The 27,251-nt window shown below is 46.2% G+C and overlaps 1 protein-coding gene across 4 annotated transcripts in view; it reads right to left on the bottom strand.

Annotated features, from left to right (window-relative positions):
* Window positions 1-679: 679 nt before the first annotated feature.
* MAPK8 (mitogen-activated protein kinase 8) overlaps window positions 680-27,251 on the bottom strand; it is a 72,137-nt gene continuing 45,565 nt past the window's right edge. For 3 of the 4 annotated variants that reach the window (XM_044300266.1, XM_044300263.1, XM_044300264.1), the window contains 4 exons: window positions 19,541-19,665; window positions 19,087-19,150; window positions 18,114-18,191; window positions 680-2,453 (listed from right to left, as the gene is read on the bottom strand). In XM_044300266.1, the coding sequence (XP_044156201.1) occupies window positions 2,311-2,453; window positions 18,114-18,191; window positions 19,087-19,150; window positions 19,541-19,665 (410 nt within the window). In that variant the 3' untranslated portion in view covers window positions 680-2,310. Of the gene's footprint in view, window positions 2,459-18,113; window positions 18,192-19,086; window positions 19,151-19,540; window positions 19,666-27,251 lie in introns of all 4 variants that reach the window. The other variant, XM_044300265.1, reaches the window with a different exon arrangement.

Here is a 27,251-nt window from a genome sequence, read left to right on the forward strand (position 1 = left end):
CAGTGATGATAATGCCATATTTCTATATTTGTTTTTACTATTTTTCCTTTTCTCCTGCAGCCTGTCAGCTCTTCAACTGTTCCCCCTTCTCCTCAACACTAAAGGGAAAAAGGGGAGGCTGCTTTAGCTGTTTATATCTCTGGTTTGGTACCAGCAAGAGATCGGTTTGGCATTCCAAGCTTTCAAACAATACCAAAATGACAGCAATATATTCAGTACAAGGGAATATATAATTGTTAGAAATCGGGATGCAGTGAATATAGCTGAAAGTTAAAGTAAAAGCAGATTTTACCCGCGATTATTCCAGACTTGATTTTTAACAGTGATATCTCCTGTTTAGCTTGGACTTTAGCTGCCTTTTATGAAAGCCTGGGATGTCAGCTTTCAAACAAAGACCAGTTGCTTCTAGCTGCTACCAATCAGGAGATATCAGCAGCTAAAGCAGCCCCCTCACCCAGAACATTAAAGTACTTTACCCACAGCCCGAATTCAGCTCGGGCAGAACAGTTAGGTGGTTAAGACTATTTTGAAAGTATGAGCTCAGACACACAAATAAAGTAAAACTTAACTTTTGAGGAGTAGACACAAAAGTATTCGTCCCAGCGGATGGCAAACACACAATTCAAATAGACAGTTAAACTTTACATTCTGACTCAAAATAACAAGACAGGCTTAAAGATTTTCCCCAACATTGATCTTTTATTACGAGTCGGTGATCATATAAATGGCCGTGCTGCTCTGGGCGCCCGCAGCTGTCATCAGCATGGGTAGATCACACACTTGGCTGAATGATTGACCTGCACTGCTAACGTAAACAGAAGAGGAATTAACAAGCAGTGATATGGTGCATCTAGACGGACAAAAGAACTCTCTAACGAGGTGAAGATTGCTTCTCCATTGCAGGCCAGCCCTGGGAAATGTGAAACGTGCCCTATGCATACTTTAGGTGTGACACAGGAGGCATCTATGGTGCATTCATTCTCACAGTTCAACCAAGTCCTCGTCTGCACTAAGCAGTACCTATCCAGAGTAACACTTCTACTCTTACCCAACCCTGAATAAAAAAATAAATAACTTGCATTTCCACACATAACATGGCTGCCACCATCTAACTATTTATTCAGCTTCCTGAGAGGAATACTATTTAAAAAAAAAAAAAAAAAAAAAAAAAAAAAAGGATTTTACATTAGCCCAACTTCAACCCATGAGCGGCTTAGCACCACAAGGGCACATGCATAAAGTATCATGATTCAGTTAGGTCACAGAATACTCAGCATGGCAAAACTGCATCTACATCAAACATTGGAAGGGAAATACGGATTCAGGAAGGAAGGGAATTTTTATATATTGTTTTAAACTAGGGAGATACTGCCCCTTCACAGTGGAAAGCACCGGTAACGTTGAAAGTGTTTACCTGCATGCACGTTCAGATATCACCGAATAGTTGTGCATTGATTAAGTGCAGCTTCAACGTGCATGACCTCGGTGTATGCGCCACACCCAATGCTCACATAAAAAGGGCTAGAAATTCACTCAGACAAAAATCTTACTATTTTCCTGACTTTGCAAGAGTGGATGCACCAACACCTCAATAGCACAGGCAATAATACAAAATGAAAAGTGGGTAGAAGCAGTGTCTCCCTTTGGTTTACTGGCAAATGGAGGCATAAATGTTAAGTGTGATAAAACTCATACAATGAAAAAAAAAAAAAAAAATGAAAAATCAACTTTAAATTATTACAATATGGAAGAGATCTGTAAAATTCGAAGAGGATAAAAAACAAAAACATGAGCAGCACCAGCAAAGAAACGGACAAAAAAAATAAAATAAAAATCTAAATCAAATGAAAAATAAAAATTTCAAGACAATCAGGACCAAAGTGACCTTTTCTGAAAAAAAAAGTCGGAGCGCTAAGCCCCCCACCCCTATCCCTTCCTCACACTATGGAAATAAAAATACAATACATATTTATGGCAGCTTTTCAAACCCTCCAGCACTTAAGTGTTCAAATTACAGCACAAAAAAAATAAAAAAAATAAAAATGAAACTACACTTTTGTTAACCATCATAGGCCTGGCAGGGAATGCATTGTATTTTGTCGCTCCTTCCCAGGTCAACTCTTAGACCCTGTGAAACCCCACTCCCATGACTGCAGAGCAAATCGAGGGGGTCGGGTAGCTAAGGGGTTAATAATATGTACTCTACAATAATAGACGTTGCATCCTGGTGCCATCACTGTGTGCTACCCTAGAGGTCCCTCTGCACCTCCTCCTTTCCCTGCCATCTTTTCCTTAGGTTTTCCTGCTGAGTCATCGACAGCAGCCCAGGGCCCCTGCAGAGGTTTCAAGGCTACTGTCCGTGTCGGAGGGCAACGTTGGATCTGTGGACATGGAGGAAGCATCAGCCGATGAGGAGGAGGTTTGAGGCTGGGAGCCATCAGTCACTGCTGCACCTGTGCTATGAGAAAACAGACAGGGGAGTTAGCTGCAGTAAATGTTCTCAAACTACACCATATTACTAAAACATCTCTGTGCATTTACACTTTCCAGTCAGCATCACCCCTCACATTTCTAGGTTACAGAGGTGAAAGTACAAAGACTAGATTTAAAAAAATGGGCACTTCAGAACAGAAACTGACTCTGCGTTAATGTCCCCAAAACAGCGCCAACCTTCTCTTCTGGCTGTTTCTGGTATTGCAGATCATCTTGTGAATGGAGCAATACCTGACACAGCCCAGAGACACGAGTGGTGCTTTTTCTGAAGAAAGAAAAATAAATAAATAGACCCCTTTTCCTAACCCAGAGAACACTTTTGAAGAAAATTTGAATTACAAGCTACATATTAAATGTATTGTGTGCAGTTTGAGGTTTTAGTGCACAAGAAAAACAGTAGAACTTGAGCAGATTCGAAGATAGGATGTTAAAGTAATAACTGGAATGGGTGGACTACAGTACCCAGAAAGATCAAAATAGGGTTATTCAGTTTAGAAAAAAAATAAAAATAAAAAAAGACAACTGAGGGGAGATCTAATAACTATGGGGCCATGCTCTGCATCTGGAGGAAGAAAGGTTTCTAAAACATAGAAGAGGATTCTTTACAGTAAGAGCAGTGAGACTATGGAACTCTCTGCCTGAGGAGGTGGTGGTGAGTAGTGATGGCCAGTTCGCAGTGTTCGCCTGCGAACACATGCGATCTGCCATCTTAACTGACAAGTCCAGCGAGGCACAGGCAAGTCCTTACCGATGCCGGTGCGCGAGCCGGTCTGAAATGAAATGCTCTTCAGCCCTTTTGGTGGCTATTCGCCGTACCCTTTGGCTATCTTGCTGGGTGGCGTAAAATGCTTAAAAATAGGCCTCAAAGAGGACCTTTCACTTGTATAAACTATGTGAACTGAGTATGCTGCCATATAGAGCGGCGCCCGGGGATCTCACTGCACTTACTATTATCCCCGGGCGCCGCTCCGTTCTCCCGTTATAGGCTCCGGTACCTTTGCTCCTTAAGTTATAGTAGGCGGGTCTTCCCTTGTCCTGTGGGCATCTCCTTCTCCTAGGCTGCAGCGCTGGCCAATCGCAGCGCACAGCTCACAGCCTGGGAGGTTTTTTTCTGCCATATAGAGCGGGCGCCCGGAGACCGCATTTCATTTCAGACCGGCTCGCGCACCGGCATCGGTAAAGACTTCCCTGTGCCTCACCGGACTTGTCAGTTAAGTGGGCGAACACTGGGAACTGGCCATCTCTAATGGTGAGTTCACTAAAACAGTTCAAGAGGGGCTTGAATGTATTTCTGGAGTGTAGTAATTTCTCATCCGTATCACTGTGGGGACACAGACTTGACCATGGGTATAGCTGCTGCCACTAGGAGGCGGACACCAAGCCCAAAAGTGTGAGCTCCTCCCTTTAGCTTAGTGTCTGTAGGAGGCAGACCTCCCTGCCTTGCAGGTCTGCTGATTTTTCATTTATTTTTTTTAGCAGGGTTACAGGCAGTCCTAGCTGCCTGCATTCCCATACAGGAGACCAGGGGATCCCCAAGCCCGCTGCTCGTTCCCAGTCTCCAGAAGACCAGGAGGACCACAGGTTCCCAAAGCCTCTGCATCCCGCCAGCCTTCGGGTCACCGCGGCCACCCACGATAAGTCCCCTCTGTTTCCGGTGTAGCAGCCCTCTCCAAGGGCCGAACACCGAAGGTGGTGTTGCTCTGACGTGTCCTCAGTAGAAGAGGTGTATTCTGAGGGAGGGTTGTCAGACGTCGACTTTTTCTCACCTGAGGAACAGTCTTCCAAAGTGTCCACTATGGTAGACAATCTCATTGCAGCAGTTATTGAAACTTTACAGGTTGAGGACCCTACACCCTCATCTGCCGGCGCTAGTTTTTCCTTCAAGTGATCCTGTCCTTCGTCAAAATTTTTCCCCAACCACCCGCAGTTTGATTTCTCCCTCTCCAAGGAGTGGAACTTCCCTGACAGGTGTTTTGCTTTACTGAAATGCTTATCCTTTCCAGACGGTTTTACGAAAAAGTGGTCATCCTCTCCTATTGTTGATCCTCCAGTATCCCGCGTGGCTAAGCATACCATCTTGTCTATGGTGGATTAGTCTTGTTTTTCGGACCCCAGGGATAAAAAAAAATTGAATCTTTTGCCAGAGATTCCTTTGAGGCAGTTGGCACTGCCCAGTGCCCAGTTTTTGCCTCCACATGGGTTAGCAAGGCTATGACCGAGTGGGCAAACAAGCAACGTCAGGGCCTCATCTCTGGGGACCCCTCGGATGAACTTTCAGATATTGCATTGGAGCTTTCCCAAGCCAGTTCTTACATTTGTGAGGCCTCTCTGGACGCGGCCAGGCTTATGGCCCGCTCTTCAGCCCTTTTGGTGGCTATTCGCTGTACCCTTTGACTATCTTGCTGGGTGGTGTAAAATGCTTAAAAATGGGCCTTATCGTCCCTCCCATTTACTGGCAGCAGACTTTTCGGCAAGAGTCTGGATGAGATTAGCTCTGATGCTACAGGGGGTAAAAGCACCCATTTGCCGTAGAAATGGGCGCGCTTTAGCAGGTCAAAGCAGCGAAGACCTCTCTTCAGAATTCTTCCAGCGCCAAGCGCAAGCCATCTTTTAAACCCTGCCCTACCTTGCGCCCTCGTCAACAGGGCTCCAAGCCCCATACCCCCAAGTTCTCCTCTGCATGACGTGTGGTCTCCGAGGCCCCCAAGACGAGTGGGAGGAAGTCTTCATCTGTTCCGGCATGTCTGGCTGGCTCACGTCTCGGATGCCTGGGTGCAAGAAGTCAACTCGAGGTTCTGGACAATCTCTCTGTTCAGTACACCGGGTCCCGCGAGGAATGCTCCCTTCCAATCAATATGCTTGAGTTGCAGGCGATTTGCCTCCCTCTGGTTCATTGGACGGACCGTCTCCAGTTCGGGTTCAGTCAGACAACTCCACGACAGTCGAATACCTAAGCCACCAGGGAGGCACCCGATGCCCCGCAGCCATATCGGGAGCAGCGCTCATCCTCACCTGGGTAGAGAGCCATGTTCCAAAAATCAGGTCCGAAGGTCTGCCCGTCATTCTCGTCCCCCGTTACTGGCCAGAGTACGGCACACATCCCTAGTCTCCCTCCTCGCCAACGAACCCTGTCGTCTTCCCCTTCAGGAGGACCTCTTGTCGCAGGGACCAATCTTCCAGCCAAATAAGGTCTATTCATTTAACGGCATGGCTGTTGAAGCCACCGCACTAAAGGCTTGGGGTTTCTCCGATGCTGTTGTCCAGACCAGGATTTGTGCTCGGAAACCGTAGTCCTGCCAGATCTATTACCGGATCTGGAAATGCTATTTTCGTTGGTGCGAACGCCACCAGTGGTCTCCCATTCGGTTCTCGTTGCCACAACTCTTGTCTTTCTTGCAGTCGGACATGGACTTGGGGCTGGCTCTCAGTTCCCTCAAAGGTCAAGTTTCAGCCCTTTTCATTATTTTTCAGCGGAACTTGGCTTCGCTTTCTGCGGTTCGGACCTTTATGCAGGGGGTTGCGCCCCCTTACCGTCCTCTGTTGAATCCTTGGGACCTTAATCTAGTGCTCAGCACTCTCCAGTCCTCACCGTTTGAGCCTTTGCAGCAGGTGTCCCTTCGCTTCCTATCCTACAAGCTGGCCTTTTTGGTGGCAATCACTTCCATCCGTAGGGTGTCTGAACTTGCGGCTCTTTCCCGTCGCTCACCCTTCCTAATCTTCCATCAGGACAAAAAAAAATAGTCCTTCTCCCTGTCCAGTTCTTCCTTCCGAAGGTCGTGTCGGCATTCCATCTCAATGAAGAGATCATTCTCCCTTCCTTTTGCCCTGCCCAGTCTCATCCTCGCAAGCAGTCGCTCCACACTCTGGATTTGGTTTGGGATGTTCTCATTTATCTCTCTCAAATGTCATCTTTCCGACAGACGGATTCCCTTATCATTACAGAGGGGCCGAAACGAGGGCTGGCTATGTCCAAAGATTCAATTTCCCAATGGATTAGTTTGGCCATTGTGGATGCACACTGCATCAGTGACCGGGCCCCACCCTTCCGGGTTACTGCTCATTCTGCTCGGGCAGTGCATCATGGGGCTTCAGCCCTTCAGGTGTGCAGGGCGGCAACCTAGTAGTTATTGCACACCTTTTCAAAATTTTACAAAGTACACACCTTTGCATCTTTTGACGCTTCTCTGGGCATAGAGTTTTGCAGACGGTGGCTCTCCGATTGGCTGGAGGGTTTCTGCGTTTATGACCGAACCTTGGGACTGCTCTGAAACGTCCCATGGTCAAGCCTGTGTGATACGGATGAGAAAACTAGATTTTTGTACTCACCGTAAAATCTGTTCCTCTTCCGTTCATTGGGGGACACCGCTCCCACCCATTCATTATTTTTACGGGCCTCTTTATGGCCTGTGTGGTTCTGGGTTTGTTCATTGTTTGGTTTTCCAGTTTTTTTCTGCTTCTCCTAATACTTTTTGCACAAACTGTTTTAGCTTAGTCCCTGTAGGAAGGGTATAGCTGAAAGGTGGAGCTCCCACTTTTGTGCTTAGTGTCCGCCTCCTAGTAGCATCAGCTATACCCATGGTCAAGCCCGTGTCCCCCAATGAACGGAAGAGAAACAAACAAACAAATTATATGGCAAGTACAAAAATCTAGTTATAGTTATTAGATTTTTGGAGAATGGTCATTAAAAGGGAACCCGTCACCTTCAACAAACATCCCAAGCCGGCAGCAGTACCTTAGAGTAGCCAGCAGCATGTTTGTAATGATCATTTTCTACCTGTTTATGGTACATATGATTTTTGGTTGCTCTATATTACACTTTTTGTGAGGCAAGGTAACAAGAAATAGCTTTTTTGGCAGTTGCGGGAGGTGCGGCAGGCGGGATCGTGATCCCCCGCCCGCCTCCCCCTAAATTTTCATTGGTGGTCAGTGGTATACCAGAGTGTCAGCACATTGCTGACACTCTGGTATAAACGGCCGACATCGCTGCGATGTCAGCCGTTTCACCCTTTCTGTACAGCGGTCCGTACGGACCACTGTATGGAAAGGGTTAAGTCAGGGAGCTCCCTACCTCTGCCATTGGGGGGCGGCTGTGCCTTTGCAGCCCCCAGATGGATGGGGTGACAGAGGGAGGGAGCTCCCATCCTTCCCCTTCCCTGTCTGCTCAGTTGTGGCAGACGGGGAAGGTTCCCATGGCAACAGGACGCCTTCTCAGGCATCCTGCTGTCCATGTTGCTGAACAAATCTATGCTAAAAAGGCATAGATCTGTTCAGACAGTGTAAGTAAAATACAGGACAATACACTATATGGTGTATTGTACTGTATTATACAGATATCAGACCCACTGGATCTTCAAGAACCAAGTAAAAAAAAAAGTGAAAAAAAGTAGAAGATAATAAAAACCACATTTATCACTGAATAAAAATTAAAAAAATTAAATACACTACACATATTAGGTATCACCGCATCCGTAACGACTTTATCTATAAAACGGTCATATTACTTTCCCCGCGCAGTGAAAGCCATAAAAATAAAAAAACTTTGAAATTTTGCCCACCTTACTTCCCAAAAAGGTAAGAAAAGTGATCAAGAAAAGAGTCGCATGTACGCCGAAATAGTACCAATCAAACCGTCACCTCATCCCGCAAAAAATGAGCCCCTACATGAGACAAAAAAAAACAAACAAAAAAAAAAAAAACACTATGGGGACACTAACATGAATTTATTTTTATTTTTTTCAAAAATAGTGTAAAACTTACATAAATAAAAAAAAGTACACACATTGGGAATCGCCGCATCCGTATCAACCAGCTCTATAATATAATATCACATGAGCTAACCCCTCAGATGAACACCGTAAAAAATAAAAACTGTGCTAAATAAACTTTTTTGTCACCTTACATCACAAAAAGTGTAATAGCAAGCGATCAAAAAGTCATATGCACCCCAAAATAGCGCCAGTCATCTCATCCCTCAAAAATCATACCCTACCCCAAGATAATCGGCCAAAAACTATGGCTCTTAGACTATGGAAACACTAAAACATGATGATTTTTTGGGTTTCAAAAATGAAATTATTGTGTAAAACTTACATAAATAAAAAAAATTGTATACATATTAGGTATCGCCGCGTCCGTATCGACCGGCTCTATAAAAATATCACATGACCTAACCCCTTAGGTAAACACCGTAAAAAAATTAAATAAAAAACGGTGTAAAAAAAGCAATTTTTTGTCATCTTATGTCACAAAAAGTGTAATAGCAAGCGATCAAAAAGTCATATGCAACCCAAAATAGTGCCAATAAAGTCATCTCATCCCACAAAAAAAATCAGAACCTACTTTAGATAATCGCCCAAAAACAGAAAACTATGGCTCTCAGACTATGGAGACACAAACATTTTTTTTTGTTTCAAAAATGAAATCATTGTGTAAAACTTACATAAATAAAGAAATTGTATACATATTAGGTATTGCCGCGTCCGTGACAACCTGCTCTATAAAAATACCACATGATCTAACCTGTCAGATGAATGTTGTAAATAAAAAAATAAAATAAAAAAAGTGCCAAAAAAGCTATTTCTTGTTACCTTGCCTCACAAAAAGTGTAATATAGACCAAAAATCATATGTACCCTAAACTAGTACCAACAAAACTTCCACCCTATCCCGTAGTTTCTAAAATGGGGTCACTTTTTTGGAGTTTCTATTCTAGGGGTGCATCAGGGGGGCTTCAAATGGGACATGGTGTCAAAAAAAAAAAAAAACTGTCTAGCAAAATCTGCCTTTCATAAACCGTATGGAATTCCTTTCCTTCTGTGTCCTACCGTGTGCCCGTACAGTGGTTTACGAACACATATGGGGTGTTTCTGTAAACTACAGAATCAGAGCCATAAATATTGAGTCTTGTTTGGCTGTTAACCCTTGCTTTGTAACTGGGGGGAAAAAAAAATTAAAATGGAAAGTCTGCCAAAAAAGTGAAATTTTGAAATTGTATCTCTATTTTCCATTAATTCTTGTGGAAGACCTAAAGGGTCAACAGTTTGTAAAATCAGTTTTGAATACCTTGAGGGGTGTAGTTTCTAGAATGGTGTCATTTTTGGGTGGTTTCTATTATATAAGCCTACCAAAGTGACTTCAGACCTGAACTGGTCCCTAAAAATTGGGTTTTTGAAAAGTTCAGAACAATTTGAAGATTTGCTTCTAAACTTCTAAGCCTTGTAACATCCCCAAAATATAAAATATCATTCCCAAAATGATGCAAACATGAAATAGACATATGGGAAATGTAAAGTAATAACTATGTTTGGAGGTATTACTATGTATTATAGAAGTAGAGAAATTGAAACTTGGAAATTTGCAATTTTTTACAAATTTTTGGTAAATTTTGTATATTTTTATAAATAAAAATGTATTTTTTTTACTTCATTTTACCAGTGTCATGAAGTACAATATGTGCCGAAAAAACAATCTCAAAATGGCCTGGATAAGTCAAAGCGTTTTAAAGTTATCTCCATATAAAGTGACACTGGTCAGATTTGCAAAAAAATGGCCTGGTCCCTAAGGTGAAAATGAGCTTGGTCCTTAAGGTGTTAAAACATTCATCTGACAGGTTAGATCATGTGGTATTTTTATCGAGCATGTTGTCACGGACACGGCGATACATAAATAAAAAAATTGTATACATATTAGGCAAGTTTTACACAATGATTTTTATTTCTGAAACTAAAATATGTTTTTTTTTTTTGTGTCTCCATAGTCTGAGAGACATAGTTTTTTCAGTTTTTGGGCGATTAACTAGGGTCTCATTTTTTGCGGGATGAGATGACTGATTGGCACTATTTTGGGGTGCATATGACTTTTTGATCGCTTGCTATTACACTTTTTGTGATGTAAGGTGACAAAAAATGGTTTATTTAGAACAGTTTTTATTTTTTACGGTGTTCATCTGAGGGGGTTAGGTCATGTGATATTTTTATAGAGCCGTTCGATACGGACACGGTGATACCTAATATGTATACTTTTTTTTATTTATGCAAGTTTTACACAATAACAGCTTTTTTAAAACAAAAAAATAAAATGATGTTTTAGTGTCTCCATATTCTGAGACATTGTTTTTTTTATTTTTTGGGCGATTATCTCAAGTATGGGCTCATTTTTTGCGGGATGAGGTGATGGTTAGATTGGTACTATTTTGATGGGCGTACGCCTTTTTCATCGCTTGCTGTTGTACTTTTTGTGATATATGGTGACAAAAAAAATGGTTTATTTAGCACTTTTTTTTATTTTTTACAGTGTTCATCTGAGGGGTTAGGTCATGTGATATGTTTATAGAGCTGGTCGATGCAGACGCAACGATACCTAATATGTCTATATGTATTTTCCCCTTTTTTTTTTTTTTACTTAATTTTTGTAAAAACTTATTTTTTTGTCCAACTATGGGACTTCAACATTACAGGGTCTGATCCTTGTTTCAATAAAGCACAATACATCTGTATTGTGCTGTATTGAACTGTTAGTGTCTTACACTGTAAGACGCTAACAGTTGCCTAGGAGACCCAGCCTGGGGGCTGGGCCTCTTAGGCTTCCGTAGTTAACAGGCCACAAGCCTCGAAATGGCTTGGAGCTGCCATGACAACGATAGAGTCCCCGCCACAGCACAGCGGGGACCCGACCCATCAGGTGAGGGAGCGCAAACCTCCCATATGCCGGGGTCAGTGCTGACCGCGGCATATGAGGGGTTAATCCACCGGCATCATCGCCGATGCTGGTGGATGCAGCAGGGATCCGGCGGTAACCGCTGGAACTCTGCTGCTGACCGGGGAGGGCCGCACGCGGGGGAAGGAACGACTCCAGGACGAGATAGCTCGTCCTCGAGCGCTAAGTGCCGGCGTTTGAGGACGAGCTCTCTCGTCCTGGGTCCTTAAGGTGTTAATGTGTTCAATTTACACAGTTTATAGTATATGTTTGTATTAATCATGAATATTGGGGGGGCGTGGCCTAACCGCCGATGTAGAGAGACGCATGGCGCTGAGCTCCTGGACAGTATCCTGTATATAATCGCTCAACCGCTTCCTACCTGTCCTCAGAGGGGACCGATCTTGTTCTGAAGCCTCCCTGAACGCTGGGGTTTACTCCGGTCTCGGCATGACTCGCCAAAAGCAGAGGGAGAAGGAGAGTAAAGACGGCGGCATGGACACGCCGATCAAACAAAATGGCGCCGTGCAGACTGCCAAGCTCTCTGATGTGGCAGCGAAGCTGGGGAAGTACGCTCGTACCCCGGCAGCCACAGCAACTGATTCGGAGCCTGAAGCTCGGATGTCCGATGAAGCTGGGGAAGCGGAGCCCCTGGAACATGCCTCAGACACGTCGGTACAAAGATTGGAGGTGGGTCCTGAGCTGCCGCCAAATGAGGCGCCCATTTCTGACCCCACTATTGCGGATGTGTATAAGATGGTGGCACAATGCAGCACAGCCCTTACGTCTTTGAATGCCAATATGGGAGGCCTTAAGGAGGAAGTTCTGCTGATAAGGCAAGATATGCGTCAGTTTAAAGAAAGAGTGGGGGGGTTGGAGGGTCGCGTCAGCGACATGGAGGATCAGCTACCACCTGTTAAAAGGGACTTACAACGTGTTATACATAACGTATCCCTACTTATATCCAAGTCTGATGACCTGGAAAACCGTCTACGACGGAATAATGTGCGATTTATTGGAATACCGGAGCGCACTGAGGGCTCGGACCCCGTCGCATTTATGGAAAAGTGGCTGGTGGACACTATTGGGAAAGAAAAGTTATCCCCATTCTTTGCAATAGAACGGGCACATCGGGTGCCATTTCGCCCGCCGCCTCCGGGGGCGCCTCCAAGACCTCTTCTAATCAAGGTCCTACATTACAGAGACCGGGACGCTATACTCAAAGCAGCCAGGGATAACCCTGATATTCAAATTGGCGATAGCCGAATTCTGTTGTTCCCGGACTTTTCTGTTGAAATACAGAAGAAGAGAGCGAAATTTTTAGATGTAAAGAAAAGATTGAGAGTACTACAGTGGCCTTACTCCATGTTGTACCCGGCGAAGCTCCGGGTGGTGGCGAATGGATCCACGCACATGTTTGAAGATCCGTCTGAGGCAAGTCAATGGCTGGACACTCATGAACATGATCGGCGCGGCAACAATACCTGATGCGACGGTGATGTTTCTGAAGGAACTGTTCTTGTTTTTCTAGTGTCTCTTATTTGACACGCCGTATTGCCAGTTATGGTATTGTGGGAGTATTTAACGTTTCTCTAAGACGGGAGGTTTTATATGCTGTCTTTTCATTGGTTCGGTCCCACACTGTATGGGTTACTATATGGCTGGGTGGGAGGTTGGGTGAGCCAATATATCGGCGCATCCAGGGTGTAGCGCATGTATAACTTAAGCGCTTGTTTCTTCACCTGTGCCTTTATTGTTCACTTAGGACGGTTAGGTTCACTTTAAATGTCTATGGTGTACCCCTGTTTATTGGGTTCATGGCTATAGGAATGCTTAGGGTAGTTTGGGGACAGTTGGGAGGGGGGAGGGTTAAGGCAGGTTTTATTTTCAGTATTGCTACTGGGGGTAGATTCAATTGGGGTTGTCGGCACCAAATTCTGCATTTGCTTATGAGATACCATGATGTCTTCCGTTAATATTGTTGCGTGGAATGTGAGAGGAATGTCTTTGGCATCTAAGCGATCGGCTATCTTCCATGCTATGAAAGATATACAGCCAGCTATTCTATGCTTATCTGAGACCCACTTGACTGCTGACAAGACATACTTAGCACATAAAGCATGGATGGGGTGTGAATTTCACTCTACATACTCCACACATGCCAGAGGTGTTAGTATCTTAGTGCATAAAGCCATTCCGTTTCATGCTCAGGAGTCATATATTGATGATGACGGACGATTTATTTGTATAGATTGTTGTATCTTCCAGTTTAGGATTATCTTAGTGGCGGTGTATGTTCCCCCTCCATATTCGGCTGAAATTATGAAGATGATTATTACCTTTACATCTAAATTTCCGTTAGTACCTATATTAATTATGGGTGATTTCAATACCTATCTTAATGGTCTTTTGGATAAATTCCATGGTGGGTCGGGAACATATACTGCCGCTCCTACCTCTCTGGCGAGATTGATAGGGGAGATAGAGTTGTGTGACATATGGAGGACCAAATACCCTGATCGACGTCAATATTCATGTTACTCAGCGTCGCATAGCTCCTTGTCCAGAATAGATTTAGCAATAGGTTCCTTATCGTTAGTATCCCTAACTAAGGAGATCGTATATTTGCCCCGTAGCTTATCTGATCATTCCCCATTAATGATTACTTTGGAGGTGGGGAGGCACTTGTGTGTTCCTAGACCCGTCTGGCGGTTAAACCCATTTTGGTTATCAATAGTGGATACAGGAACTGATATGTCTACGGCTATTACTGATTTTTTGTCTATTAATATAGGCTCAACATCAGGGGCTGTGGTGTGGGATACTCTGAAGGCGTATGTGAGAGGGTTATACATTAAGCGAATTAGTGTTAGGAAATCTAAGAGTCGTCTTCTGGACAGGGAGCTATCAGATAGAGTTACGCTTCTAGAAACAAGGTATATAGCACAACCCACTCTGACTAATGAAGCACAGTGGAAGGAAGCCCAGAAGCTTTTGAAGGAACATATACAAACCAGAGCAGACGATAAACGTTTATTCATGGCTCAGAGGTACTTTGCTGAAGGGGAAAGTGTGGGACACCTGTTAGCTACAGTGACTAAAGCACAAAATGGCCCCTCCTGTATAGCCTCGCTCAGAGGAATGGACGGACAATTGATAACAGGAGATGAGAATCTCTTGAGAGAATTCTATGCTCATTTTAGGGAGGTGTACAGGTCCAGATTGGTCACCACTGCTGCTGATAGGGTTAGGTATCTTGAGAGGATAAATATCCCTGCCTTATCTATGGAGGATAGCTCACTTCTTGAGGAAGACATAACTCTGGAAGAGCTGGAAATGGCATTGAAGTCCATGCCCAATGAAAAAGCACCTGGTGGGGATGGTCTTCCTGGGGAATTTTATAAAAAACATGGGGAGATATTACTTCCACATCTATTAATGGTCTTTAAAGATGCATACCGCGAAGGTAAATTGCCTTGTTCCATGAGAGAGGCTATAGTTGTAGTATTACCTAAGCCAGGAAAAGACCCCTCACTCGTGGACTCATATAGACCCATCTCACTCCTAACTGTAGATGTGAAAATTCTGGCCAAAGTCTTGGCTAATCGATTATGTAGGGTTATTCAATCTATTATTCATGATGATCAGTCTGGGTTCATGCCTGGAAAATCCACGGCGTTAAATCTTAGGCGCTTATTCCTAAACCTGCAATTGGAAGGGAGGAAAGGTCAGGATAGTGGAGCTGCGGTGATCTCACTTGATGCTGCCAAAGCTTTTGACAGCATCGAGTGGGAGTATTTGTGGGCGGTCATGACTAGGATGGGCTTTGGAACAGGTTTTCTAAATTGGGTTAAGCTTTTATACTGCGAGCCCAGAGCTAGAATCAGAGTAAACGGTCAATTATCACCCACAGTTGCATTGGAAAGGGGGACGAGACAAGGCTGTCCTTTGTCTCCCTTGCTATTTGCAATAGCAATCGAACCATTGGCATGTCTTTTACGATCTACTCCATTGATGAGAGGGTTAGGGAGGGGCTCTAGTGAGGAACGCGTATCTTTATACGCAGATGATATGCTAATCTATGTGGATAATCTAGTGGATTCCATAGATTCTACGATCTCTGTAATATCGCAGTTTGGTGACCAGTCTGGACTTCGTATAAACTGGGATAAATCAGTAATTCTCCCGGTATCCTCTCGAATGCATACCACTCATGTTGCTTTTTCTGAACTCAAAGTGGTGCAATCTTTTAAATATCTTGGAGTAACTGTATCAATGAACCCGACAGATTATATTCCCAATAATTTACTACCCTTGTTAGAGAAATTTAGGAACAAGGTGGCTGTCTGGCATAAATTGCCTCTTTCTATGATCGGAAGAGGCAATTTGCTTAAAATGATATTCATGCCTCAGCTGCTTTACATCTTACATAATTCCCCCATATGGATCCCAGTGCATTACTTCCATAAAATACAACAGTTGTTCCGTTTTTTTATTTGGAAAAATAATAGGGGAAGAATAAGATACGAAATCCTGCAAAGGAATAAAGAAGCTGGTGGTCTGGCTTTACCCAACCCTATGCTTTACTTTTTATCGGCCCAACTCCAGCATTTTAAAGGGTGGGGGGTAGTAGATGACATGGGAGGGAAGAGTGGTCGGTTGGTCGGGTGGGCTGCAAATAGGTCTCCCCCGCTGACAGCTATTGAAGGAGTAATAAGCGAAGAATTGGGAAATATCCCGACCTTGCTACTTATGAGAAAAGTATGGAATAAGGTAAAGAGTATTTTAGGGATAATAGGGTTAATGAACATCTCGCCTCTATGGCATAACCCTGCACTTCAGGAACTGACTAGCCTGACTGGATTCTCCCAGTGGAATAATAAAGGGGTGTGGAATCTGAGCCATATTTATTCTAATGGAATCTTAAAACAATATCAACAATTGTGCTCTGAATTTGGGTTGCCCTCCTCGCAGTTTTATCGCTATTTGCAACTTAGGCATGCTTTAGAAGCTCAGTCTAAGATAGCCCCGGTAACATTTATATCAAACCAGACATTAAATGTAGTGATTGCGGCTGGGTCAGTGAGGGGAGCGATTTCCATGGTGTATCAGGCCCTATTAGAGGATTTCCTTAAGGGATATCCGTTAACGAGTAGACGTCAGTGGGAAAGAGATCTGGGTGAACTCACGGATGAGCAGTGGACGGAAGTGGTGGAACTTACCCCTACTCTATCCCTTAGTGAGGCGGCGCGTTTATCACATCTGTATTTAATACATAGGGTGTACAAGACCCCAGTATTTTTGCATAAAATAGGCTATAGAGATAGCCCGGCCTGTCCGAAGTGTGGAAGTATGGAGGCTGATCTATTGCACATGCTGTGGACTTGCTCATCACTGACGTCTTATTGGAAAGCAGTACTACACCTGGTGAACAAGGTGTACAGTGCTAATCTTAAGTTGGATCCCAAACTGTGTGTATTAGGCTTGGTACCGGATAATAATTTACAATCTGTTATAACTACTGGTATAGGAAGAATGCTATATCAAGCTAGGAAAACATTGGCAGCAAAGTGGATCCAATCCATACCTCCTGACATATCAGAATATATTGCTAGATTAAATATAGTAATTCGCTTAGAAAGAGGAGTATATCAGAAAAGGAAATGTCTATCCAAATTTGAAGCAATCTGGGGCAGCTGGATCGATAATTCTGGGTGTTGCAGCTCCTGGTTGGCGCTTACAAGGAGTTTTTCTATATAAGGTTAATGCAGCGAGGATGGAGGATACATAGGATATTGGGTGGCAGCAGGTGTGTGGTGTATATACAGATGCTTGTTGGTGAATGGGTTACCTGACATTGAAGTGAGGCTGTATGGGAAGATGGCTGCTGGATTGTGATGTCTTATGAAATATCGGGGATTGGAACTTGATGGTGGAAGATGGTTTACTGAGGGGTATTGTGGTGCCGACACCCCGGGAATGTTGGAATAACAGAGGTGACTATATATGTGTCCTGCCTTATTGGGAATGGGAGGGGGGTGGGTTATGGGTCTTTTTGTTCATGGAAAATATTAGTATTCGTGCTAGATATGTTTTGATATCTGTGCTTCTTTAACGATTTATGTCATGTCTTTCGTGGATATGCGTAATATAATGTATATGGTATATATATTATATGCGATAGATACGGTATAGGTCTGCGACCTGAAAGAACTGTCATGTTGATGTGATAGAACATGTCTAAAAAAAATGTTAATAAAGAAACATCTGATTTAAAAAAAATCATGAATATTGTTTATTTGCACATTTGAACACAATCATGTAAATTATGTGTATTATTTATTAATTGATTGTCACTCTTTTTGCTGCTATGTATTCTGGGTATATATACCCCTGTGAGACACCATGTTTTATGCTTGATAAAGACTGCATTGAGCGGTTGAAATGTTGCAGAGGGGTCAATAAAGGGTCCATCGTTTTTCACTTGAGTGGAGTGCTGCCTCATCTTTTGAACATATATCTATCTATTAGCCGTTAAGCCTGCGGCTGAGAGGATTTTGCACCCGTGCTAGCTGTTTTATTTTTGTTTGCTGCTATATACACACACACACACATATATATATATATATCTCTCTCTCTACCTTGTCGTCTGGTAAGTGGGCCCGACATATTTTTAATCAATAATATGCGCTAAGAGCTTCTTCACTGCTTTGCAGTAAGTATTGGCGTCATGTATTTGACCCTGTTCACTCAGTCTTAGTGCATTTAGTGGTGTGCTGCTACTTTATTTGTTTGATAGAGATATATATATATATATATATATATATATATACACACACACACACACACACACACACACAATCTCTCCAACTATTCCCATCTCCAGTATATTCACTAAATTGGCAATTCTGTGCAAATGAAACCAACCTAAAGGGGCAGGTTGACCCCGGATGACACCATTTCTTGCTCTTTCTTCCCAATCCAGAACTTCCTTGTATATTAACTCTGTAAAACAAAATGTATGATCTTGTGAATATAATATAAAAAAAAGTTATAATAATAGGTGTGAACTGCAAACCAGCAGAACACTTCTTGATGGGACAATACAAAAAGGTCTTTAATGTGCATCCCTCCCTGGATGTAAGCTCACACTCCCTCCTTCCTGGACTGTATTTTATACTTTTTGTATGTTTGTCGAGATGATATATACATGCTAACCCATAAAGTATCTGTGCCATTATAGCTTTATTTGTAAGGAAAAGTGCTTTCAGGTACTTTATCTATGCATCCATAGTATCCCTTATTTGATATAGTTTGGGAACGCATTTTTTGGGGGGGATATGAATAATTAACCAATGATGACCTTTGTATATGGGGGAGAGGTGGTCTATTTAGTGGATTAGTATGCCACTTTATTTATACATGGTATATCATGAAGTTAGTTTCTAAATCACCTATATTTGCATGTGCTTGAGTTATAAAGATTACACCAGGACAAAAATACGGAATCTCAAGGTCAAGAAAGAAATGAAGGCCTTTGCCATTGTAGACATCCATAGAAAATGCCCAAAAGGTTTCACACCTGGTGGACTTACCGTGTTGAAAGCCTCTTATTCAGAAACTAAGGGTCCCAGAATTGAAAAACACAGTGGTTCCCATTACTTCAAAAGAGAGGCTCACATTTGTGAACACCCCCTCAACTCTTATGGTCTAAACTTGAAGAACTCCATTTAAATCTATGACTGAGCTTTGGAACAAAAAGTAGTATAGTGGTCACCAAAAATGAAGGTATTAGGTATTTGTTAGAGAATGAAGATTGTTTGGAATAGACCCAGGTAGATTCTTAGTCTGACCTAAGCTTGATCAAACTGTTCAGAGAAGAAAGGCGCTTGACAATTACCTTTCCATTCCTCTATTGTATGTTCTCTCTCATCCAGCTGCTTATCTGGTATCTTTGGTGGAGGCTGTGTAAGAAAATAGAGAATCAATGTGGATAGAACCCAATCTTAAACATACCAGTCCCAGCAGATGCTCTAAATCCACATCAGTGGGGTTGTCAGCTTTCAATACTTATTGAACCACTACAATGGATACATACAAGTTTTTTCAGAACTATGTGTGCTTCTGGGTCTATGCCTCCGTGCCACAAAAGATAGGACATGTCCTATCTTTGGCCACATCTTAAAGTCAATGGGTCTGTACAGGGATGCTCAGTGCACACGGCCAGTGCCTGTGTTGTGCAGATCTGCGGTCTGCAAAACGGGCGCGGACTGTTGAACAGTCCACTATCCTTTAACACAACAATAGCGGAATTCCATAAACATATACAAGATGAAAAAATGGAAAATACTCACAGCTTCAGCCTCTAGAGAGTCGTACCAAACATTGATGTAGGGGTGCAGAAGAGCATCGTCAACAGAGATCCTCTTGGAAGCATCAATTACTAACATTTTTGATAGCAGATCTCTGGCTTGGCTGGCTATATGAAGGAACAAAACACAAAGGACATTAATAGGCACCAAGGACAGAACTAGGTTACAGTGTTGTGGATCATCACCTGAGCCTTGGTACAATTTTCTGCTTGTGGTTCTTTTATTAAAGGGGTGGTCCCACAAAAAATATTCTACAGTTTTTAAACCACCTGGATGTGAATACTTTTGTAATTGCATGTAATAAAAAATTTAGCATAGCCACCGAGTTATTCAATAAAATGTATTTGTATAGCGCCACCTGCCGCTTTTTCTTTTTCCTTTTCCTTTGTCCGGCTCACCGAGATGGCCGCACATGCTTCAACTGCCTCCTGAGCTGTGATAGGGAGAGCATGGACACGTCCCCTGAGCTGCAGCAGAAAAGACACTCCCTTTGAGCTGCCAGATTTATATAAATCTAGCAGAGCAGTTTGAGCAATGAATGGAGAGACCTCTAGACCATGTGAGGTACAGGACTGGTTCTAGCTTTGTTAGGCCTCCTTCACACAACTATATGGCTTTTTGCGGTCAGTTTTTCATGGATCCGTTCCTTTTTTTTCAGTTGCGTTTCCGTTTTTGTTCCGTATGGTATATACAGTAATTACATAGAAAAAATTGGGCTGGGCATAAAATTTTCAATAGATGGTTCCGCAAAAACGGAATGGCTACAGAAGACATACGGATGCATTTCCATATGTGTTGAGGTTTTTTTGCGGACCCATCGACTTGAATGGAGCCACAGAACGTGATTTGCGGGCAATAATAGGACATGTTCTATCTTTCAACGGAACGGAAAATACGGAATCGGAATGCATACGGAGTACATTCTGTTTTTTTTTTTTTTTTTCTTTTGCGGAACCATTTCAAATGAATGGTTCCGTATAGAGAACGCAAAAAACGGCCCGTAAATGGGGAAAAAAAAACGGTTGTGTGAAAAAAGGAGATTTTTGTATAACTTACCAGTTAAATCTCTTTCTCGCTCTTCCTTGGGGGACACAGACCTTGGGTATAGCTCAGCTCCCTAGGAGGCGTGACACTAAGTAAAACTGTTAAGCCCCTCCTCCATCAGCTATACCCTCAGCCTGGAGATAGAGGCTACCAGTTGCGTGTCCAAGTAGTGAAAGGATAACAACCAATAACGGAAACAACCAGCCAGCAACCCAACGGGTCGCCAGACCATAACCCTGTAACCAAACACAGAAGGGTGGGTGCTGTGTCCCCCAAGGAAGAGCGAGAAAGAGATTTAACTGGTAAGTTATACAAAAATCTCCTTTTCTCGCCCATTTTCCTTGGGGGACACAGACCTTGGGACGTTCAAGAGCAGTCCAAGAAGGGAGGGACCACAAACCCAAGGCGGAACACCACCAGAGCATCAGGAAACCGCTGCCTGCAAAACCAGGCGGCCCAAAGCAGCATCCGCTGATGCATGCGTATGCACCCTATAGAACTTTGTGAAAGTGTGCAGAGAGGACCAAGTGGCTGCTTTGCACAACTGTTCAGCCGAGGCCCGATGCCTCTGCGCCCAGGAAGCTCCGACTGCTCTGGTGGAATGAGCAGTGACGCCGAAAGGCGGAGGTCTGCCCTTGGCTCGATAAGCCTCAGACACCGCCAGTTTAATGAAACGGGCAATAGCCACCTTGGAGACCGCCAACCCTTTGCGCGAACCCTCCGGAACCACAAACAGGGAGTCCGTGCGCCGAAAGGACCCGGTGACCTCCAAGTAAATCCTCAACGCCCTGACCACATCCAGACGGTGCAGTTCCCGTTCTCTGGGGTGGGAAGGAGAGGGACAGAGCGACGGAAGGACGATGTCCTCATTGATGTGAAAGGCGGAGACCACCTTTGGCAGGAAAGTCGGGACAGGCCGAAGCACAACCTTATCCTGGTGGAAGATCAGGAAAGGTTCGGAGCAAGAAAGAGCCGCTAACTCCGACACCCGTCGGAGAGACGTGACGGCCACAAGAAAGATGACCTTGCAGGACAGAAGGCGAAGGGAGACCTCCCGTAAAGGCTCGAAGGGGGCTGATTGGAGCGCCGAGAGCACCACATTCAGGTCCCAGGAAGGAACTGGAGGGCGGTACGGCGGAACAGAGTGAGCCACCCCTTGTAAAAAGGTCTTAATTGGCCCTAGAGGGGCCAGGGGACGCTGGAGAAGAATAGACAGCGCCGAAATCTGACCCTTCAGAGAACTGAGGCACAGCCCCAGGTCCAGACCCGACTGGAGGAAGGACAGGATTGTGGGAAGAGAAAACCGGAGAGGTGGGATGCTCCGGGACTCACAGAACCCCAGATAGGACCTCCAAACCCGATAGTAGATCCTAGAGGATACGGGCTTACGAGCCCGGATCATGGTGCGGACTACGTCCGCGGAGAAACCCCGTCGCGTTAAGACGGCGGTCTCAATAGCCACGCCGTCAAACGTAGCGAGCCTAAATGCTTGTGGAAGATCGGTCCCTGAGAGAGAAGGTCTTCCCTGGAGGGCAGTGGCCACGGTGCGTCTGCCAACAGCAACATTAGGTCGGCGTACCAAGACCGGCGGGGCCAATCCGGGGCGATTAGAATCGCGGGGACGCCCTCTGCCGCGATCCTCCGAAGAACCCGTGGCAGGAGGGGAAAAGGAGGAAAGACGTACAGAAGGGAGAATTCGCGCCACGGAAGGACGAGCGCGTCGGCGCCGTATGCCTTCGGGTCCCGTGCCCTGGCCAGGTATAGGGGGACCTTGTGGTTGAATTTGGAGGCCATGAGGTCCACGTCGAGGCGACCCCAGCGAAGACAAAGGGCTTCGAACACCTCTGGGTGCAGGGACCATTCTCCCGGGTCGATGGTGGACCGGCTGAGGAAATCCGCCGCCCAGTTGTCCACCCCCGGGATGTAAATCGCAGATAAGGCCGGCACGTGCGTCTCCGCCCAGAGGAGAATGAGGGTCACCTCTTGCATCGCTGCGAGTGCCTCCCTGATGGTTTATGTATGCCACAGCCGTGGCATTGTCCGATTGGATCCGAACAGGGTGGCCCCTCAGCAGATGGGTCCAGTGTCTGAGGGACAGAAGAATCGCCCTCAGTTCCAGAATATTGATTGGAAGTCTGGACTCCGATAGAGACCAAACACCCTGGACGGACCGGGGAGGGAAAACCCCCCCCCACCCCCGTAAGCTGGCATCTGTGGTAATCACCAGCCAGTTCAGTGGAAGGAAGGACTTCCCCCTTAGAGGGATATGCAACCACCAGCCGAGGGAAGCCCGAGCCAGGGGAGGCAGAAGAAAGGTCCTGTCCAGACTCCTCGGTGATTTGTCCCAGGCCGACAGAATTGCCCTCTGAAAGGTGCGGGATCGGAATTGTGCGAACGGCACCGCTTCGAAACAGGCAACCATCTTTCCCAACAACCGCATGCTGGATCTGAGGGAAGGGCGGTGATGACGGAGGAGACTGCGAACCGACCCGCGAAGGGCCAGACGCTTGTCCGACGGAAGGCGGACCTCCGCCAACTCTGTATCCAGGAGCATCCCCAGGAAGATCAGCCGTCTGGAGGGGGTAAGGGAAGATTTGGGGTGGTTGATAATCCAACCGAACCGCGTCAGGGTCTCCAGAGTGAGTTCCACACTGCGGGATGTCTGAGAGAAGGAGGGTGCCTTGACCAGGATGTCGTCCAAGTATGGGAGAAGAAAAACACTTCTTGAACGTAGAAGGGCCAAGACAGGGGCCAGGACCTTGGTGAACACTCGAGGAGCCGTCGCCAGACCAAAGGGAAGGGCGACGAATTGGAAGTGATCGTCCCCCACCGCGAAGCGCAGGAAGCGGTGATGACATGGAGCAACCGGAACATGGAGGTATGCATCCTGAATGTCGATTGAGGCCATGAAATCCCCTCTTTCCAGGGAGGCCACTGCGGACCTGAGAGACTCCATCCGGAATCTCTGCAGTCGGAGAAAACGGTTCAGGCGTTTTAGGTCCAAGATCGGACGCACTGAGCCTTCCTTCTTGGGAACCACAAAGAGGTTCGAGTAGAACCCCCTGAACCTTTCCGTCGGAGGCACGGGGGCGACGACACCCTTGTCCATTAGAGAGTGAATGGCCGCGAAGAAGGCGGCCACTCGTACGGGATCTCGCGGAGGACGGGATCGGAAGAAACGGTCTGGCGGAATGGACGCAAATTCGATTTTGTATCCGCAAGATACAATCTCGAGCGCCCATGCGTCTGAGATGTGGGCCCGCCATACGTTCCTGAATAGGAGAAGGCGGCCCCTCACCCGGGTGGGGGCGCACCTTCAGGCAGAGGGCTGCTGGCCTGTGGGAGCCCGTGCAGGCTGGGACTTGCGCCAGGTAGGTTGCATCCGAAAAAACGGCTTCTTGCGTCTATCCTGGGCTGGGCCAGAGGAAGAAGAACTGGCCGCGGGTCTAGACCCGGTGGGCTTGCGAAAGGACCGAAAACGGGACGAACCAGCGCGACCACGGGGGGCGCCCATTGGCCTGGGGGAGGTGAGTACTCTTCCCACCCGTGGCCTCTGATATAAGTTCGTCCAGACGGGTTCCGAACAGGCGGGAACCCGTGAATGGTAGGCCGGCCAAAGAGCGTTTGGAAGCGGCGTCCGCCGCCCAAACCTTCAGCCAGAGTTCCCTCCTGACAGAAACTGCCAGGGCAGAGGAACGGGCAATGAGGGCACCCGCATCAAGGGAGGCCTCACAGACGAATTTTCCGGCCTGAACAATTAGTTGGGCTAAGGAACGGAGGTCCTGAACAGGGACGTCCGACCCTAACTCCCGTTCCAGTTGCAAACCCCATTCAGAGACCGCTTTGCCAACCCAGGCGGAGGCAAAGACCGGTCTAAGGGCCGAACCAGAGGCAGTAAATATGGCCTTGGAGAGGGATTCCGTACGACGGTCCTCAACAGACTGGAGGGAAGATCCGTCCTGTACAGGAATAGTAGTGCTTTTGGACAGGCGAGCCACGGGAGGATCAACCTTAGGCGGGGATGTCCACGTGGTCACAGAATCCGCTGGAAAGGGATAACAAATGTCCAGCTTTTTGGGTGTAATAAAGCGGACATTAGGCCGAGTCCAAGCCTTGGATACCACAGAAGAAAAATCAGCGTGTATGGGAAAAACCTTGGAGGCCTGTTTGGGGCGGAGAAAGGACACGCCGGCCTGTTCAGAGCTGGGGGGGGGTCATCGTGTAGCTGAAAGGTATCACGGATGCTAGTGACAAGATGCCCCACCGCGGACGCCAATTTGGACGGAAGCTCTGAGTCCATGTCCACGTCCGAATCCGCCAGTTCTCCCTCAGAAAGCGTATCCCTTTGAGAGGATAGACTTGACTGAGCTCGCACGCATGGCGGAGAGAGCGAAGCATCTGGAGAAGATGTGCGCTCAACCCTTGAACGTTTCTGAGTATGCCGGGCCCTGGAAGATTCCTGGGAGGCAGGGAACCAGTGGGGGCGGCAGAAACGGTAGTCCCAGCGGGTGCGACAGGGATTGTGGCAGCCTGCGGGAGAGGCGGTCTATCCACGAGACGGCCCACTACGTGTGTAAGGCTTTCCACCGCCTGAGACAGAGACCTAGCCCAGTCAGGGGGTTCACAGGCACCGGGGGGCGCAGCGGGAAGCGGGCCCTGCACCGGGGCCTGACATGCAAGGCAATGCGGCTCAGATTGCCCACGCGGAAAAAGTTCCTTACAGGTGGTACAGGCATGGTACCAGGGTTTGGGGGCACCTGTGGGATCTGACATGCTGAAGTGTGGTTGTACTCTAATATAGAGACCACAAAGGGTTATAGCAGCTATGACCAGGAGGGTTAGGAGAGGGTTAACTGTCCTACCAGTGCCTCAGAAGAACGTCAGGAGATGGCCCAGATCAGCAGCAGCAGAGAGCAGCAGAGAGCGCCCACAGAAGCCGAGCGATGTACACAGGAGGTTAGAGTCCCCCACCGTGTCCCAGCTTCCTGTCAGGAGTGAGGAAGCGCGGGAAACCTCAGCAGAAAGCGCGGGGAACAAGCTCCGCCCCCTCCAGCGCTTGAAATGTCTCCTGTGAAGGAGAACGTAGCTCCGCCCCCAAAATGACGCGCACGTAAGCCCCGCCCCCTGCCGGGACCGCTAAGCCCCGCCCCCCGTTCTCGGCGGGAAGGGGGAGAGAGAGAAGAGAAAAATGGAGTCAGCCCCGAATGAGGGGGAGGGGGGGGGGAGAAAGATAGCAGCGTGGGGGGGGGGGGGGAACGGCGTGGGGGTGCTGAGGATGCTGCTGTGCTGCATTGTCCTGCAGATGAGCGCTCAGAATGAGCGACCACGGGTGCCCCCCTTACCCAGAGGGGTAGATGCAGATAGGGACGGGGTATGGGCTGGAATAGCCATCTCACCGTCCGACGTCTTCACCCTCAGTCCCTTCCAGCAGGGTCGCCCCTTCAGCCACTGGCACCGCAGTGGCAGGAAGCTGGAAGAGGGGCTTGGCGTGCGGGCGACCCCCTAGCTGGCGGGATGTAGGGGAGCCATTGCTGCCCAGATCCTCCTATTGCTTCTGTGGGGGAGGCAGCAGTGCAGATAAGTTGGCACTGGCGCAGCTCAACCCCGGGAGAGCAGAGAGGTCTAATGCGTCTCTGGTATCCCTAGGAAAAAATAAAATAACAAAATTAGAAGAAAAAGTAAAAATAACAAGGAGAAAACAGCCCTGCAGTAGCAGGGAGTGTCTTGCCTCCTTGGACACTAAGCTAAAACTGGTAGCCTCTATCTCCAGGCTGAGGGTATAGCTGATGGAGGAGGGGCTTAACAGTTTTACTTAGTGTCACGCCTCCTAGGGAGCTGAGCTATACCCAAGGTCTGTGTCCCCCAAGGAAAATGGGCGAGAAAGAGGTTGTCATGTACTATTTGATGTCTCATTTTCATTTTTTTACATTAGTCATGGGATAACCCCTTTAATGTAGTTTCTCTTCTCTAGTGAGATCTGCAATATTTTGCTATTGTTGTGGATAGCAGGATCTTGTGGCTCTGCCACTATTCATGTTGTTTCTGTGCACCCACTGGTAACTTTACTAATGTCATCCAATTTGCATATAGCATTGCCTAATCTGTGTCTACTTGCATATACAGCAGTTGGGGACAGTGAAAAAAAAAAAAAGTATCTACCATTAGCTTATAAAGGGTATCTGTAGTATGTTCACATCGTTGTGATGCTTTGGCTGCTATTATGAACCTTTTCTGGGCGCTATTTAAAAGCATGCACCATATGCCAATTGTGGTGGCTCCAGACTTCTGTGTACAAAGTAGTTGCAGCCACAACCACATGGTGACCCAGAGCCAGTCATGCCACAATTTGCATATGGTAAGAATGGGAGTAGACCTGCTGAATACATTATTTTCTTATCTGCAGAGCAACCATATTGTTACGGAAAGTAAATCACTGGTGTGCACTCAGTGTGCAGAACCTCCAGAATACCACCCTCTCAACCTCCCACGCCATTTTAGTATGACACCCTGACATTACAAGGGTTGTTCTGCATGTTTCCCCTGAAAAAGCACCACTATTGTCCATGGACTGCGTCTATATTCAAGCAAAGGTGGTTAACCTACCATTTCAGGCACAGCTAATGGACAAAAGTGGTGCCGTTTCTGGGAA

The sequence above is a fragment of the Bufo gargarizans genome, chromosome 6 (assembly GCF_014858855.1).
Source record: "Bufo gargarizans isolate SCDJY-AF-19 chromosome 6, ASM1485885v1, whole genome shotgun sequence".
Lineage (NCBI taxonomy): Eukaryota > Metazoa > Chordata > Amphibia > Anura > Bufonidae > Bufo > Bufo gargarizans.